The sequence below is a fragment of the Buceros rhinoceros genome, unplaced genomic scaffold (assembly GCF_000710305.1).
Source record: "Buceros rhinoceros silvestris isolate BGI_N320 unplaced genomic scaffold, ASM71030v1 scaffold22868, whole genome shotgun sequence".
NCBI lineage: Eukaryota > Metazoa > Chordata > Aves > Bucerotiformes > Bucerotidae > Buceros > Buceros rhinoceros.
The window spans coordinates 2,992-15,501 of record NW_010426619.1 but is presented as its reverse complement, the minus strand read 5'-3'; the positions used below and the strand labels follow the sequence as shown (position 1 = coordinate 15,501).

The 12,510-nt window shown below is 47.3% G+C and overlaps 1 protein-coding gene across 1 annotated transcript; it reads left to right on the top strand.

Moving 5' to 3' along the window:
- The first annotated feature begins 2,496 nt into the window (after window positions 1-2,496).
- Window positions 2,497-11,983, top strand: AGO4 (argonaute RISC catalytic component 4). The gene is made up of 17 exons (XM_010141594.1): window positions 2,497-2,677; window positions 3,197-3,317; window positions 4,313-4,494; window positions 4,892-5,028; window positions 5,108-5,242; window positions 5,414-5,501; window positions 5,919-6,066; window positions 6,144-6,263; window positions 6,489-6,617; window positions 6,779-6,912; window positions 7,679-7,863; window positions 8,135-8,294; window positions 8,871-9,186; window positions 9,379-9,513; window positions 10,305-10,406; window positions 10,624-10,823; window positions 11,111-11,983. Exons 2-17 carry the CDS (start codon window positions 3,213-3,215, stop codon window positions 11,217-11,219), a joined length of 2,385 nt encoding a protein of 794 aa, XP_010139896.1. The 5' UTR covers window positions 2,497-2,677; window positions 3,197-3,212; the 3' UTR covers window positions 11,220-11,983.
- The last annotated feature ends 527 nt before the right edge of the window (window positions 11,984-12,510 follow it).

The window sequence follows — 12,510 nt, the reverse complement described above, 5'->3', positions numbered from 1 at the left end:
CAGAGAGGATGTGGCCGGCCGGGGCTCGATTGGGCTCTAGCGTGCGAGTGGAACAGCGGTAGGGAAGCCAGGGAAAGACGCGTAGGTCGCTAGGTGTGCACAGCGATGTGCTTCCTGCACACGAATCCTCTTAGGATGTGCAGTAGTAAGTTTTATTTTTGATATTTAGCCATTATTGAGAGGTTAACGTGATACTTTCTGAAATGCAGACCTTATTTTTTATGAAGTAGCTTTGGTTAAATATTGCTGGTATTTTGCACATGGCATTTCCCAAATGGTGTCTTATTCCATGATTATTCTGTCGAATTCTGCAAGAGTCTTTCTTGACCTGAGGGGTCTGTACATCTTATCCATCAAGTTCCTGTTCAAACTGTGGTATAATTGAAGTCATGTTGGTTTTGGTGCGGTAGGAAATCTTTGTTGACACAAAGGTGCAGTTCCAGAAGAACCCAGATTTTAAGGTAGTAGTGGGCTGACTCGAGAGCCTGCTCTGTGTGTGTAGCAGTGTGTCCTCTCTGGCTTCCCGCTGCAGAAGCAGATCCTCTTTTAGTCTTGTAAAACCACTTCCGGTCTGAAGCAACTTGGTTGAGGCCGCTCAGTCCATAATCCACACAGAGTAGAAGAAATTAAAAGACTGACGGTGCATATAACCCCGTCAGGCCGATCAGGTAGAAGTCCTGATAAGTAAGTGTAACTTGCCAGGGCAGCCTGGCTTCAAATGGGAATATAGTTTTTACCTTATTCCCTGAAATCCTTTGAGAAACAGCTTGAGAAGGGAGAACGTATAAGTTCTATGTCCTTTGCTCAAGCCTGGCTGAGGTCAGCATTGCCATGCCATGCCTGTTCACAGACCCTGTCAGTAGCAAGGGAGGAAAATGGGTAAATATAGTTGTCGTTTAATCTCTTACGGGAGGTCAGTGCCTGCACTTACTTCAGACTAATTAGCGCAGGATTAATGGATCATCTCTCTAGTATCCAAATAAGCACAGCAAACTTTGATCGCCCTCGATGATTTGCGCCGACAAGACAGCTGTAGGATTTTTAAGCACTAACCGTTCCTCACTGCCCATTTAACTGCGGCGTTGCGAGCTCCTCCTGGACGCATCGCAGTCAGTCAGGGGATTAAAGGTATTCTGGGGTCGTGTCCTCAGATTGGCCATTGTAACTGGTGATGTAGAGGCAGCTGGGTGCACTATAAAGCCAGGGTAGATGCCTCCTTGGGTTTGATCCTGGGCTTAGTTTACGATTGTGTTGAAGTTTATTGCGGCACCCTGAAGTGCACCCAAATCTGAGGTTCAGCCTCCCACAACTGATCCCCCTCTCTTCCCTCCCAGTATCAGCCATGAGCCTTTGACTGAAATAGATATTGGTGGGTTGACTCAGTCTTATGACACTAGAATTGCCCCAAACTTTATGACTGGTTTATCATTCTTCTCCTGTAATACTTTTATCCCCTCACCTCTGCTACTCTACCACAGAGGGAAGAAGCTTTGGTCACAGTGAGCACTGGCAGATACAGACAAGACCCATCAAAATGTACTAATTCTGTTTGCTTTGTGTGCAGTGTCAGCTGAGGCTATGGCAGATTTTTAAACAGTCCGTTTAATCCTGTTATCTCTGATCTTAACACTTTGAAGAAGTTAACTGAAGACTTAACTAGTGACGAGCTTGCGAGTGAGCACTTTTCAAGCTTCTAATAACGTCCTCAGAACTGTTGCTGAAGCTCTTCCTTTTGTCCAAAGAAATGATCTTCTCCATGCTTGTTAGGAGCCTGTTCCTGTCTGTATGCTGTCTCCCTTAAGCTGCTACTTAGGAGAAAGCCTAAACCTTTCCACACTCCTTTCTTCCTGCTGGAATTGTAAATTGGCTGAAATAGTGCTCAAGGGAAAAGCATTTCACTGTTAACAAAAGTGATGTGTTCTTGGTGTAAAGGAAACGACAAAACTGCTTTAGCTTAGATCCAATACAGAAATATATTTTTAATTTAGTTTAGAGTAAAAATATCCTGTAGCCATTTCCAGATAATATCAGTTTTCAGATAAAACCTGGGGATGTATGTCCTGAGTGTGCCAAGAGTGACGATCATTAACTGCTGAGCTTTAAACCTGTAGTGCCAACAGTGACAAAGGGTGGCGTGTGGCTATGGGCTAGTTCGAGAAATGGCAATAGGAATCTATTTATCTTGACATTATGTGAAAATACACAATATGCGAATGGCTGCATTCCGTCTCGGGACTCTGTGAAGTTCATAACCACACTCATGAATAACTGTCTCTGAAACCCTGAGGAGGAGTTTCAGCTCTAACCTACATGTGCTTTAGGGAACACGCATTTTGTACCTGGAAGTTCTGAGCAGCTGGAAGGCTGAGCCGCTCAGAACAGCCCGTTTGCCACCTCAGAAAGCTGCCCCAGGTTTCTTTCTGCCCTGTCACAAAGTCAGTGGCAGTGCACCTGAATGGGATGGCACTGAGGCATCGCTTTCCTCTCAGACATATTCATTTGACTTCCCAGGGCCCCCGGCAAGCCTTTTCCAGCCACCCCGCCGCCCCGGCCTGGGAACTGTTGGGAAACCCATCCGCCTCCTGGCCAATCATTTTCAGGTTCAGATCCCGAAGATTGATGTTTATCACTATGATGTAGATATCAAACCAGAAAAGCGCCCCCGAAGAGTGAACAGGTAGGAGTCGTTTGATACACGACAGTAAACAGTGTGCACGCCTCAATGTAAGAGAACTACACCCGAGAAATCCTTCCTCTGCTAAAGGTCAGGTCATGTTCTCGCTGCAGTTAGCAGCTGCTTTTCAGTGAACTATAATATAATATTGTCCTTAGTTTTGAGATGTTTTGCAGTTGGCCTGTAATCTGGAAGGCTCTAGGAAACACACTAAGCATTGAACTGCAGCTGGTTTTATTTTACAAGTGAATGTCCCTGATTGATAATTGTTCCACAGCCTGTGACAGACGGTGTGTTAGCAGCAGGTTGATGCCAGTGTTTTAGGGTCCACATGTGGGTGCTTTGTCAGTGGAATCAATCCTCAGAGCCCCCTGCTCACCCCAGGGTGGGTGCTTGTAGTCGCTCCCATGCTTGTTTCTTGTACCTCGCTTGTGTAAGAAAATGTGCAGAAGGAATTTTGAACTGTGTAAGACCATTGCTGGGTTTTCCGTTCTTTGACCTAACTCGATACTCCCTCTGTAGAGAGGTGGTGGATACTATGGTGAGACACTTCAAGATGCAGATCTTTGGTGACCGGCAGCCTGGGTACGATGGGAAGCGGAACATGTACACGGCACACCCGTTGCCTATCGGCCGGGACAGAGTGAGTGTTACAAGAAGCAGTTTCACATTTCTGTGGGGAAACTGTTACAGTGGTATTTGAAAAGTGTCCTTGTCTTGATGTGAACCCAAAATGCTGCTGCCCGTGTTAGTATCATCTCGGAAATGAGAGGCAGCGCCAGTCAGGGTTCTCTAGGAGCTCACTGGTGTTTTACTGAAGTTTCTACTTGCAGCTCTTCAGCTGGAGAATGTCTCGGTGATAATGGGCACTAGTGTGGTGTGCTCTTCCAGCTGCAAGTAGATTTATTTTTTCCACCCTGATAGAAACTTCCCTTTTCTCTGTTCCAACCCATGTTCTGGCGCGAAATGATAAAGTACTTGGAGATGGTTTGGCTGCACTGTGGAGATACCTCCTCCTGTTCTGTAAGGACGACCAGATCTGCTGCACTGGCCCTTCCTCTTCTGGGCCACGCTCACCTGCGCCTGGCTCTGGCCAGCTGCAATCTGCTTTAACCAGTCCTGAGACAAAACGGAACCCCGTCTTTTCCTGGGGTGCTGGTTGTTGCTGGTATGGTGTCATGAGGAGTACGTAGGATGAGTTCACTTTTCCCCATTTTGGCTGACAGGGTGTGAGGATAACCTCAAGAACTGTGCTAGAACTCTAGAGATCTGTGTTTCCCGACGAGTCTTCTTTTTGACCAAAAGGCTTTCCTGCCTCCCCGTTTGGTTCACAAGACACCTTGATACTAGTTGACTGACTTAAAGAAAATGACTCACAGTTCTCCAGAGCTTTGATGTCACCATACTAATGACTGCTTAAAAGTTACACCTAAAGATACCTCAGTGCAGTTTCCCAGTTGAATAAATTAAAAGCCTTTGAAATCCTGAGGAGAGCAATTGTAATATTTTCAGAGAATTACACAAAGGAATTGTTAAAAACGCAGATTCAGAGGATCCCTATGAGAAAAATGTAACGCTGCTTAGTGTTGTGGTTGCCTGCAGTCCGTAACAAAAGCTTGTGCTTCTGTTCTGTGTCAGGTGGACATGGAGGTGACGCTCCCAGGAGAGGGGAAGGACCAGACATTTAAAGTGTCCATTCAGTGGGTGTCAGTCGTCAGCCTTCAGCTGCTGCTGGAAGCTCTGGCCGGGCACTTGAATGAAGTTCCTGAAGATTCTGTACAGGCGCTTGACGTAATCACGCGGCACCTTCCCTCCATGAGGTGGGAGCTTTGGAGCCTCCAACTGCCTTAATCTTGTATCCATCTTAACATTTGCATTCTTTACTGCTTGCTGCTGCTTTCCTGCTATTGCGCTTTCCTGCAGTAGAAGGGATGAGGGATGAGTTGTGTAATTCAACGCCTGCCTTACAAATTTGCACTAGGGTAGGGAAATCTGATCTGAACTCAGACCTTGTATCTGCTGGTCATGTTTCTGAGGGAAATTTGCTGTAGCCTCTCCAGCCGCGCTGCCCATAAAGGCTTTGTGGGCTTGCCATGAGGTAGCTAAAACAGTCCTAATGTGCTGCAGAAACATGTTCTAAATGCTATAGGTGTGAATGGAAGAAGGTGGATCAAAAAGGAAAGATCAAAGTACTAATTTTTGTTTTTCTTTTTTCAGGTACACTCCTGTCGGCCGCTCCTTCTTCTCCCCCCCTGAAGGTTATTACCACCCCCTGGGCGGCGGCAGGGAGGTCTGGTTCGGTTTCCACCAGTCAGTCAGACCTGCCATGTGGAACATGATGCTCAACATTGATGGTATGTTGGAATTTGTGTCTCACTGGTGTAACGAAGCTCTTCCTGCTTCCAAACTAAACATCCTCTTTTTCTATCTTAGTGTCAGCAACTGCTTTCTATCGTGCCCAGCCTATCATTGAGTTCATGTGTGAGGTCTTGGACATTCAGAACATCAACGAACAAACCAAGCCTCTTACGGACTCCCAGCGTGTCAAGTTTACCAAAGAAATCAGAGGTAAAGGCTTGTTCTAATGCTGCTGTAACAAAACACTGGAAACCCACGTGTTATGCTGTGATGACAACAGCGAGGCACTGGGGAAGCTGGGCTATTCCCTTCTGCCTTCAGCTTTCTGAGGTGACTCCTGTCCCTGCATGCGTTGAGATGACTTTTGTATTGGGTTTTCAGGTCTGAAGGTAGAGGTGACCCACTGTGGCCAGATGAAGAGAAAATACCGAGTTTGCAACGTGACTCGGCGACCAGCCAGTCACCAGACGTACGTACACAAGCACTTTTGGGCCATTTTTAACACCTTGAACCTGTTAGAAATGCTGGTATGTGGCTTGTGCAGGAACAGTGACTCTGGAGGTGAAGCAGCTGCGGGGCTTTACAGGGGTGTTTAGTCTTTGTGGACTAGGGGAGCAGTGGGGGTTCAGAGCGCTGCTTTATTTCCTTCGACTCTGGAAAACTGAAGCTGTATCCTGTCTTTTAAATATAGTTATCAAAGGCTGTAATGTTAAAAATAGCTATGAAAAAAATCAGTACATAGGCTGTAAAATCTTTTCATAAAGAAGAGGTCCAGTAGCTAAGGAAAAGAAATGTTTCCGGCATTTCTAGTCTGGAATAGATTTTCCATACCATTTTTCCCTTTAAAAATCTTGAAAAGTCTAACCAGAACAAATGTCCTTTGTAGGTTTCCTCTGCAGCTGGAAAACGGGCAGGCTATGGAGTGCACAGTAGCTCAGTATTTTAAGCAGAAGTACAGTCTGCAGCTGAAATATCCTCACCTCCCCTGCCTGCAAGTGGGACAGGAACAGAAACACACATACTTACCGCTGGAGGTGAGGATCTGATTCTCTAGCCCTGCGGTGTATCCCTGTGAAGTGGCGTCACGCCACCGCTCGCTCTTCCCCTGCAGGTGTGTAACATCGTGGCAGGCCAGAGGTGCATCAAGAAGCTCACGGACAATCAGACATCAACGATGATTAAAGCAACGGCGAGATCCGCACCAGACCGACAGGAAGAAATCAGCAGGCTCGTAAGTGGGTTTTACAGCTAAACATTTTGTGTCTGTCACTGCTCATGGCTCTTCCAGAAGCTGTGTAGCACATGTGACGGTAAGCAGAATGACCAGGAACCGCAGAAGTTAAAAAACCTGACTCCTCTAAAATAAACCCTTCTAAGTAGAAAGCCTGTTCGTGGGAAGGAGGGCAGAGCCTGCTGAAGCTGTAGGTGTAGTTACAGACGCTTCTCCTTTCACCAGGTGAAAAGTAACAGCATGGTTGGGGGACCTGATCCGTACCTGAAGGAGTTTGGTATCGTTGTCCATAATGAAATGACGGAGCTGACAGGCAGAGTTTTGCCAGCCCCAATGCTGCAGTATGGAGGCAGGGTGAGTTTTGCCTGTCCTGAATAACCTCGTCCTGAGGTTATTGAAATTCATTAAGTGCTCCGTGTGTCTTCTCCTAATGCTGCCTTTGTCTGAGCACTGTTCAGCTCTAGCCAAAACAAAGCAGCGTTCTGTTTTGAATTTGCCTTTGGTTTTTTACCTAGAACAAGACTGTGGCCACACCAAACCAAGGTGTGTGGGACATGAGAGGGAAACAGTTCTATGCTGGCATCGAGATTAAAGTTTGGGCTGTTGCGTGTTTTGCTCCTCAAAAACAATGCAGGGAAGACTTACTAAAGTAAGTATTTTCCTATTTATTCAGGACGCCTATTTCAAGGGTTATTTTCCTCATAATTCTGAAAGGTGATACACAGCATAAGCTGATTTTAAGGTATCTAAGAGTAAAGAGAGGAAACAACAGTGCTGCAGTGTCTTAAATTTTTACACCTTGGGGCGAGACAATGACAAAGTTCATAACCTAATGGGAAAGCATTACTTCCCCTGCCACTGCAGCTCTTTCCGGCTCTGGAGGCTGCATTCCACTTGCGTTCTGCTGTTTTCCCAAAGAACCGATGATGCTCTTCCATTCTAAAACCTGAACTATTTTTTTCCTTGACCTTTACTGCCTCCCAGGCAATGTACGCCACATTTTTTCCCCTGTCCTTCAAATGACTCCATAGAACCCTAAAGCTAGAGGGGTTGTGTGAACCGTTGAAACATTTGGCAAAAATCATAGTTGCAGTAATGCTCAGATTTTGGTGAATGAGGAAAAATCTACCGGAGCGTTAGTGTTAGCTGGGGAATCTGCCTCAGAATGTTCATCTCAAACGTGTGTTTGTTTCTGCAAGACTCTGAAATTACAGAAACAGAGACCATGACACTTTCTCAGACAGGATTAGAATCTTGTTAGTGAGCTCGTTATAGTGATAGACTGGCTAAAAAATAATTGTGGTAGTGCCAGGTTGGAAGCACTGTGAAATGGCTGAAATAGCTTAGCTCTGGTTGATGAAATTAATGGTGAAGTGTAATCTGCCAGGACAGACGCAGCTACATGTCGTTGACAGGAGTTTCACAGACCAGCTGCGCAAGATCTCGAAGGACGCGGGGATGCCGATCCAGGGCCAGCCCTGCTTCTGCAAGTACGCCCAGGGTGCAGACAGCGTGGAGCCCATGTTCAAACACTTAAAACTCACTTACGTCGGTCTGCAGCTGATCGTAGTGATTCTACCCGGAAAGACGCCCGTGTACGGTATGCAGGAGAGGGGAGAAGCGTGAGTGAGTTGTATGGCAAGTGTGCACTGCAGTGGTAGGAAGGAGACAGAGCAGGCCATACGTTGGGTAGAAGGGGGTTTGGGGGGTGGGGGGGATACTCCTCTGTTACCAAAGAGCAAACTGAACCTTTTCAGTGAACTTCTAAGGGTCTGAATTAGGGTAACATTTGGGGGGGAAAAAAGAGAGAAGGCAGCTGGAACTACCAACTGCTCAGGTGATGGAACCACTGACTTCTTGTTCTGTCACAGCTGAAGTAAAGCGGGTTGGTGACACTCTCCTGGGAATGGCTACTCAGTGCGTCCAGGTAAAGAACGTGGTAAAAACTTCACCACAAACGCTGTCCAACCTGTGTCTGAAGATAAACGCGAAGCTCGGAGGAATCAACAATGTGCTTGTCCCTCATCAAAGGTGAGATGAAATCTGAAGCTCTCCTTGAAGTCTGGGTTGTCAAGCGAGGCGGTGTCGTTTTGTTTTGTTCGCTCAGGTGATATCTTTCAAATTACTACGTGCTGTAGAAACACCCATGGTGTGAAGCGGGCAGGGAAGGATGCTCCTGCATCCAGAGTGTGCCAGAGATCAGCTCTCCCCCTAGAGCCCCCGAGCAGCGTGTGTGGAATCAAACCTCACAAAGGTTGCTTTTTTTCTTGTCTCCCTGGCCGTTGGGTTCACTCACTCCACCTTTTCCTCTCGCCATGCCAAGCACACTGTGTTTCCTTCCAGATGGAAAGAAAAGGAGCGAGGAGGAGGGACTTGTGACAAATGCTTGTAACTTTCCCTGCCTTTGGTCCTCTCCTTTGCACTTTCTGTTTTCTCTGGACTGTGAGAGCTTGAAGCAGAGAACTTCGTCCTTAAAGACTCCGACAGGGTTTTAGTTTTGTGGAATGGTTTGGATATACTGTCCTCCATTGGAATCTTTTTTCTTTTTCACCCCTTTCTGTATATTATTACTGTTATTATTTAATAAGCCTTAATCCTATTAAACAGGCCATCGGTGTTCCAGCAGCCAGTGATCTTTTTGGGAGCAGATGTCACTCACCCTCCTGCCGGGGATGGAAAGAAGCCGTCCATAGCCGCTGTGGTGGGCAGCATGGACGGCCATCCCAGCCGCTACTGCGCGACGGTGCGAGTGCAGACATCCCGCCAGGAGACCTCCCAGGAGCTGCTCTACAGCCAGGAGGTCATCCAGGACCTCACGAACATGGTGCGAGAACTATTGATCCAGTTTTACAAATCCACTCGTTTCAAACCCACAAGGATCATTTACTACCGAGGGGGAGTATCGGAAGGACAGATGAAGCAGGTATTGTCTAACGATTTGCATTTGTTACGGGGACCACTAACAGTTTGACTGAGTTTTCCTGGGCAGGCAGAACGTACTGTTACTCTGTCTGAACATGTTCCTCAGAAGGTATGAGGCATTTTTGCACAGAGAAGATGAAAATCATACTCTGTACTGAATTCAGCACCTAATAGTTGAACCTTCTACTTCTAGGTGGCTTGGCCAGAGCTGATAGCAATCCGGAAGGCCTGTATTAGTTTGGAAGAAGACTATAGACCTGGAATAACCTACATCGTTGTGCAGAAAAGGCATCACACCAGACTGTTCTGTGCTGACAAAACTGAAAGGGCAAGTAACGTTGACTGCATAAGGAGGTGGTGATAGCCACAGGGAAGTAAGGTGGTTTGGTCAAGTGGGGCGGTGTCTGTCTTGCCCACTACAACTGAATTAGTCTGTACAGGCAGTAGCAGTTCTGGGTGGTAACAGGCTCTACCAAAATAACCAGTTCCCCCACCTCCTTTTTTGTCTAGATGAAGCGGTCAGATGGAACAGCTTGTTCCCAGCCCCTTTTGGAGCAGGAATACTCTATACCCCTGTGTTTGTGTGCCCAGAGCTGCAGCCTGGGGTGTTCTAGCCTGGGGTTCCTGTCTCTAAACTGAACGAGTTGTTCGGTTTGTGGCCTTTTGTGTCTCTGGATGTGTCTGTAAGGTCTGGCTATGGCACAAAGCCACCAGCCAGCCAAGGAACCTCCTTTAGCAAAGTTCTTGATCTTGAGTTTGCTTAAACACAGCTCTCTGGGGTGTGAGTGCAAACAAGGGTATAAAATAAATTTATTTCAGAAAACCTGCGGGGTCTGGAGATCCTGACTTACTTGTGTAGGCTTTATCCCACTCTGCAATTTTAACAGTACTGAAAAGTGGTTTATTTTATTCTGCTGACACACCAGTTGGATTTGGTGAAGTTTCTAAAAATGAACTCTGAGAGAACATTTAATTCCTCCTATGTAAATGACCTTAAAATTTTTCCACCTCTTTGAGCAGTAAACTCTCAAACAGCGTTAAGCAGAGCCTACCTTAGGAGGTATTTTTGGGTCACTTTCAAAAAAAACCCACGGGCTAATAATAAACTTTCCTCAATAGGTGGGTAAGAGCGGCAATGTCCCAGCGGGCACCACTGTGGACAGCACGATCACACATCCCTCCGAGTTTGACTTTTACCTCTGTAGCCATGCAGGAATTCAGGTAACGCTTTGGTTCCGCCATGCTCAGGCCCTGGGACTGACTCCCTGTAGTTGCCCCGATGATAACGTTGCTGCTGTTCGTAGCTCAGCAGACTCAGCCGCATCTGCGCGGTGCCTGTTCGGCGCTTCTCTCCAGCGTGCGGACAGGCCCTGCAGCCCTTGGTTGGGCCGCTGGTTCTGCGGCTGCTCTGCGGCTGACTGCTCCCTGTTCTCCGCAGGGAACCAGCCGCCCCTCCCACTACCAAGTCTTGTGGGACGACAACTGTTTTACCGCAGATGAGCTCCAGCTCTTGACATACCAGCTGTGTCACACGTACGTGCGGTGTACACGTTCGGTCTCGATTCCAGCCCCCGCGTACTACGCCCGGCTGGTGGCGTTCAGGGCCAGGTACCATCTTGTGGACAAGGATCACGACAGGTAAGGAACTGCGCCTCGTGATGATAGCCTGAATTACACATCGCCAGGCCCTCGGTCACAGTTCTCTGTGTGTCTGCGGTTTTGCAGCGCTGAAGGCAGCCACGTGTCGGGACAGAGCAACGGCCGCGATCCGCAGCGTACTACGCCCGGCTGGTGGCGTTCAGGGCCAGGTACCATCTTGTGGACAAGGATCACGACAGGTAAGGAACTGCGCCTCGTGATGATAGCCTGAATTACACATCGCCAGGCCCTCGGTCACAGTTCTCTGTGTGTCTGCGGTTTTGCAGCGCTGAAGGCAGCCACGTGTCGGGACAGAGCAACGGCCGCGATCCGCAGGCGCTGGCGAAGGCAGTGCAGATCCACCACGACACTCAGCATACGATGTATTTTGCTTGAGAGCGTCTGGGGAGACAAGGTGAAAGCACCAACCCCCGCAGCCCTGAAATGTCGTGAACGCCTCCCACCACAGTGAGGGCCCCGGTTATTTCAGGCTGCCCACAACCAGCAGCTCCGAACAGTCGCACTGAACCCGTGCTTCACAGCAACGTCTGATGCACCAACACAATTGAGCCATTTGTTTCATTGTTTTATGTAACAGAAATTCATAGACTGTCTTTTTGACGCATTGGACTGAATTTTTACCTCAAAGTGCAAAAGGTCGATCATCCTGAAATTTTTAAAGGACTTGGGACGAAAGGTTTCTACCGAATATTTTGCTAGCTCTTGTTTTTCTCTTCTCATCCCGTGAGTTGCTCACGATGACCGGTCCCTGTCTCCGCACTCCGCTGAGCGAGTCCATGTGTCACGGCGAAGTGGTTTACTCCAGGTAACGTCATCCGTCCATGGTGTGGGGCCATCGCTTTTTTTAACGGAGATTTTAGACTTCACTACTGTAAATGCCTTTTACCAGACATGACTTTCACAGGTGTTGCAGTTTTTTGTCGGTTTTACTAATTATCTTTTTAATCTCTGCAGACTTGGGCTGCAAAGCAATTGCACTATACCGCGAGTTCAAGTAGGTGGTTCTTGTTCTGTGAATGTGTAATATAACAGATAGTGATGCCTGTCAGTAGCTGTTGATGATGATGGTTACAAATAATACTGCCATGGTATCGTAACAAGTACTGAACCATCGTTTCCCCCCTCTAAAAATGATAAAAACAAAAAAAAAATTAGCTTTTAGGTATTTTGCAAACTTTTACAAAAGTGCCCACTTGATGCTGCTGTGTGGTTTGATAAATCGAAGTGATTTTAAAACTTTTTTCTCATAGAAGGTTTAACTTTGGCAATAAATATTTGTTTTTTAAGCCCCCCCAACAGTGTAATTTTCTAGCTGAGGATTGTGCATGAGTCGAACCGACATTCTCGTGTCGTTTTCTGAACAGGCAATTTGGCAGTTCCCGTAGAAAAGACGCACTTCCATGCTTTTTTTAGGGATTATTTTTAATTGTTTTCTATTCACTGTTGGTGTCCTGTCTACAACGATTTTATAAGCTTGGAAACTGGGTGTGAGTGGAGGGAGGGATTGCCAGCCCCTACAGCCTCACGTGCTGCGGACTTGTACCAGCATTCCAAATGCATTTTCCCTGGGAATTGGGGTTGCCCCCGCAGCTGCACCCGGCAGCAGCTGCAGCCCCTGGCAGCCCCTACTGATTTCTCCCCAGCTGAGAAATTGGGGGGGTTTGGT

Bases quoted from the DNA above. Each gene is read 5' to 3' on its own strand.
- AGO4 (XM_010141594.1), top strand. From the start codon at position 3,213: ATGGTGAGACACTTCAAGATGCAGATCTTTGGTGACCGGCAGCCTGGG. The intron at 8,295-8,870 runs GTGAGATGAAAT...CCTATTAAACAG, and splicing joins GTGCTTGTCCCTCATCAAAG to GCCATCGGTGTTCCAGCAGC. The intron at 9,187-9,378 runs GTATTGTCTAAC...TTCTACTTCTAG, and splicing joins CGGAAGGACAGATGAAGCAG to GTGGCTTGGCCAGAGCTGAT.